The 3921-nt window shown below is 61.7% G+C and overlaps 2 protein-coding genes across 2 annotated transcripts in view; one reads left to right on the top strand and one right to left on the bottom strand.

The window, feature by feature from the left end:
* The window catches only part of ZNF593 (zinc finger protein 593), a 2449-nt gene extending 934 nt beyond the window's left edge, over positions 1–1515 (bottom strand). Inside the window, exons 1-2 of the mRNA XM_014591962.2 lie at positions 1431–1515; positions 641–684 (exon numbers count right to left, since the gene is read on the bottom strand). Of these exons, the coding sequence (XP_014447448.2) occupies positions 641–684; positions 1431–1515 (129 nt within the window). The remainder of the gene's footprint in view (positions 1–640; positions 685–1430) is intronic.
* The window catches only part of CUNH1orf232 (chromosome unknown C1orf232 homolog), a 10266-nt gene continuing 7858 nt past the window's right edge, over positions 1514–3921 (top strand). The window contains 4 exon segments of the mRNA XM_027776120.1: positions 1514–1597; positions 2791–2874; positions 3007–3149; positions 3151–3198. Coding sequence (XP_027631921.1) covers positions 1514–1597; positions 2791–2874; positions 3007–3149; positions 3151–3198 — 359 coding nt within the window.

Here is a 3921-nt window from a genome sequence, read left to right as displayed (position 1 = left end):
TAACGACTGGGGCGAGGCCGGAGGCAGCCTCTCTCCGAAGGGCAGGAGGCCCCAGGTTCCGGTGCGCCCACGGGCTTCGGCCCAGCCTGTCTCGTGCCATCCTCTGGCCCTCACGTCCCCTCCTGTTCCCAGACCTTAGACCTCCGCGGCGGGGCTGGCGGGTGGGATGCTTTCAACATTCCTGGAAGGCACTGATAAATGTCTGTGATGTGAATAGATGAATAAATATTTATTAATAATAGTCGATGTTATGAGGCCAGCACTTGGCATGGCGATTAAGGCGCTGGACTCCCACATGACTGACTGCAATTCCAGTCCTGGACCCCGGGGCTGGAAAATCACGCCTGGTGTGTGTGCATGTGTGCTCAAATCCCAGCAAGAGAATGGAGAAGGGATTAGGGTGGCCATCCCTCCTGGGGGGTGATTTCTCACTTTCCCTGTCTCGTCTCTCTCTCTCCATTAAGTGCTCACACCTTATGACCAAAACAAAACAAAACGAAAAACTTTAAAAAACGGTACAGTAAACACTAATGAATGAATGAGTGACACCTAACAGTGTTTCCCAGGACACCTCCAGCCCCCCAACCAAACCCTCACCACCTCTCAGGGCTCCTGCTGAGAGGGATCTCCATCCTCCAACCCCTTCCCCCAGCTGAATCGCAAAGGTCGCAGCACTCCGGTATCCTGCCAGATTAAGAGGGGTCAGCACCTCTCACGAGGCAAAGAGGTGCTCAGAGAGGACCTCCCCGTCTGTGCCAACCTCCTCCGAGTCCTGGACTCCTGGAGTGTGTGGCCGCAAAGGCAGGAAAACAGCCTGGGTGTTGTGTGCTGAGTGGGGAGTGGGCCAAGGGGCCGTGCTCCATTCACCCCAGTCTGGTGCCTCCCGGGCTGGCCAGAACTAGCTCCACTGGACAGAGCCAGAGAACTCAGCAATAATTCAGGGACTCCAGCTCATTGGAACTTGTCGCCAAGAAACAGAGAGACAGGCACGTGAGTCCCTGGGGAGCGGAATCAGTTTCCAGCCCAGACAAAGGAGTGAAATGGAAGCCTAGGGTGCTGATGGGGACCTGGGGACCTTCCCAGTCCAGTTCCTGAAGTCTGAGTGTGGAAGCATCAGAGGGGGCGCCAGTGTGTGGGCCCTAGACCCAAGGACTCTGGAAATGGAAGAATGCTTTTCTGGAGCCATCTGACATCCACAGCCTCTAGTACCTGGAGGCCCAAGACGGAGGCCTGTCTCTCTCTCTCAATGTCTGCATTATTCTCGGCCATATAGGTCAGGACAAGGGGTTGAGGCGGTGGAAGCCTGCTCCATCCTGCCCCACTCCAGACTGCTTTGGATCGGGTTCCCATGCTGGGCACTGTGCCAACTGGGGAGGATGGTGCATCTTTAATGATGTCACCGGACCCCTGGGACAAGTGCTGAGCCTCACCACATTCCTGGAGCCAGACCAGTGGTGCCCACTGAGCCACTGCCTTCCTGGGCCTGGGTTCTAGGCCACTCTCCTCCGCAGCCATGAACCAGGCCTTTTGGAAAACCTACAAGTCCAAAGTGCTCCAGACCCTGAGCGGGGAATCTGAGGAAGGCCTGGCAGAGGAGGTGGGTACCACGCTGTTGGGTGGGAGTAGGGGTTGCAAGGAGGGCCAAGGGACGGGCTCTGACAGCAGGGCACGTTTGTGCAGAAGCCACTGGCATGTTCGGGATGGCAGCGTTCGGTGCAGGGGCAGAGAGCCGGGACACAGAGGAAACTGAGGACGAGAAGAGGGGGCCGTGGGAGGAGTGGCCCACCTCCAAAGATCACAAGGGCTGCCACCTGGAAGTTTCTTCAAGGCCCAGTGGGCAACAGCCTCTTGGGGCACATTTAGCTGCCACAACTTCTGAGGGGCAGAGCTGGGAAGTGGAGGGCCTGCCTGGAGGGTCACGAGCCCCCAGCACGGGGAGTGGCACGTGTACTCTGAAAGTCACTGTGGCCGCATCAGATGAAAGCCGTACTTAGACTCTGTTTTATGTCAGCATTTGTTCTGACAAAGAAGACATCAAAAATGTCTCCACAACTGGGAACGGGTTTAGGGCTAGAGGCTGGGACAAGTGGCAGTCATACACAAAGGCATGGCGGGGCGGGACTGGTCCTGTGTGTGCGTGTGAGCAGTGCACGTCTAGACAGGCTGGGGCCCAGGCCGGGCAGTGAAGTGCCCGTGCTGGTTCTGACACCTGCGTGGGACCCCACGGATTCCACGTGCAGGTGTGAGCTGGCTCTGGGTGTCCTTGGGGTGCACATTTGGGGCAGGGTCAGGAGGCACCCCGAGGGCCTGAGTTGTGTGGGGGCACGTGTCTGCGTGTCTGTGTCCTGCAGGCAGGTGTGGCGGCCTCTGTGTGCCTGCCTGCAGCGAGCTGTGCCCAGGTGTGAGCGGTGAGCCGTGTGCGTGTCCCGTGAAGGCGCCTCATAGCACACACGTCTGTGGACAGGCAGGCCTAGCCGTGGGAGCGGAGGTGTTCAGGCTCAGCCGTGAGCTTTCGTTAGTGTGCATGCCCTGGTCCATGTTTCCGGGTGTGTGTGGATGTGTCCGGGTGGGCAGGTACGGGTGCATGGGTGTGTGCGGGGTGTGTACACACACTGTAGAGGTGTGTGCGAGGCTGGCACTTTGTGGAGGCACACCTGTGTGCACCCGAGAGCACCCACAGAGGAGCGAGGTGCAGTGTGCCCAGTTCGGGGCAGGTCTGGGCGCTGGCAGTGGCAGAGGCAGGGCCGCTCCTCGGGGGCCTCTCATGCCAGGTGGGGTCTTGTGTCCCAGAGGGAGAACCCAGCTTTCGTGGAGTCTGAGACTGCAGAGCCCACCGGGGAGGCCTTCAGCCCTGTGACACAGTTGGCCCGCAGGGTGAGTTCTCGCTTCGTCCAGCTGCCCTGGTAGCCGAGGAGGGTATGGGGGGGAGTGGGCGTGTGGGTGCGTGGGGGTACCCCAGAGGTTGTGCTGCAGCCCGGCCCTTGGCTGACCCCCAGCCCCTCCCAGGTTCAGGGGGTCGGGGTGAAAGGCTGGCTGACAATGTCGTCTCTGTTCAACAAAGAAGATGAGGACAAGCTGCTGCCCGCGGAGCCCTGTGCGGACCAGTATGTGTGTGTTCGCGTTCGGGGGCGGCTCTGGAAGGGGCCGGGGACCCCTTCTGCCAGGTCCTTTCCATCGGCTCTGGTTGTCCTTCCGACCGCGGGGGCGGGAGGGGGCAGCCCGGGCTGTTTCTGTTCCCTAAGCAGGAAAGAGGCCGAGTCAGCGTGTCGGGGGATTAGTTCGTCTCGGGAGGGCCGCGCCAGCTGTTGGGGACGCCAGCTGTTGGGGCAGAGGGGCGGGAGGTATTCGCGGGCGCTCTCGCCCCACCCACTCGGGAGGGGCCATGTCCCTAGAATCAGGGAGCAGAGGAAAGGACCTTGAGGTGTCTGGAGCGGAGTCGTCTGCATCAGCGGCGGCTCCCAAGCAGTGCCTAAGCCCCACGCGCCCAGAGAGCTTCTGTGGGCACAAACGGAGGGCCGGGCGGCCTGCGCGGGGCCGGGACCTGCTTCCAGCCCACCTTGGGGCACGCCGAGTTCGGGTCGGACCCAAGGCCTCAGTGTCCCTCGCACGCCACCTCTGCCAGGCACCCCATCCCTGCCCTTTCCTGCAGCCCCGGCCCTCCACCTCGACCCGGTCCCTTCGTCCCCGCCCCTGCCCCATCTTCCTGCGCAGGGCGCCCTGTCTTCCTCCCGCACTCCCGTCCCTCCCAGGCCTCTGAGGTTCTTCCAGCCCCGAAGCCCCCCGGCCTCATCGCCCCTCCGACCCGCCCTTCCGGCCCCTCTCCGCTGAGCCTCTGACCTGCCCCGCGCTCCGTCCCCGAGTTCGCTCCACTTCCCTCCCCATGGCCCTGACCCTCTTCCTTCTCTCCCGCAACCTGAGGGG

Source organism: Tupaia chinensis, unplaced genomic scaffold (genome assembly GCF_000334495.1).
Source record: "Tupaia chinensis unplaced genomic scaffold, TupChi_1.0 Scaffold000628_1, whole genome shotgun sequence".
Lineage (NCBI taxonomy): Eukaryota > Metazoa > Chordata > Mammalia > Scandentia > Tupaiidae > Tupaia > Tupaia belangeri.
This window is presented reverse-complemented; position numbering and strand designations above follow the sequence as displayed.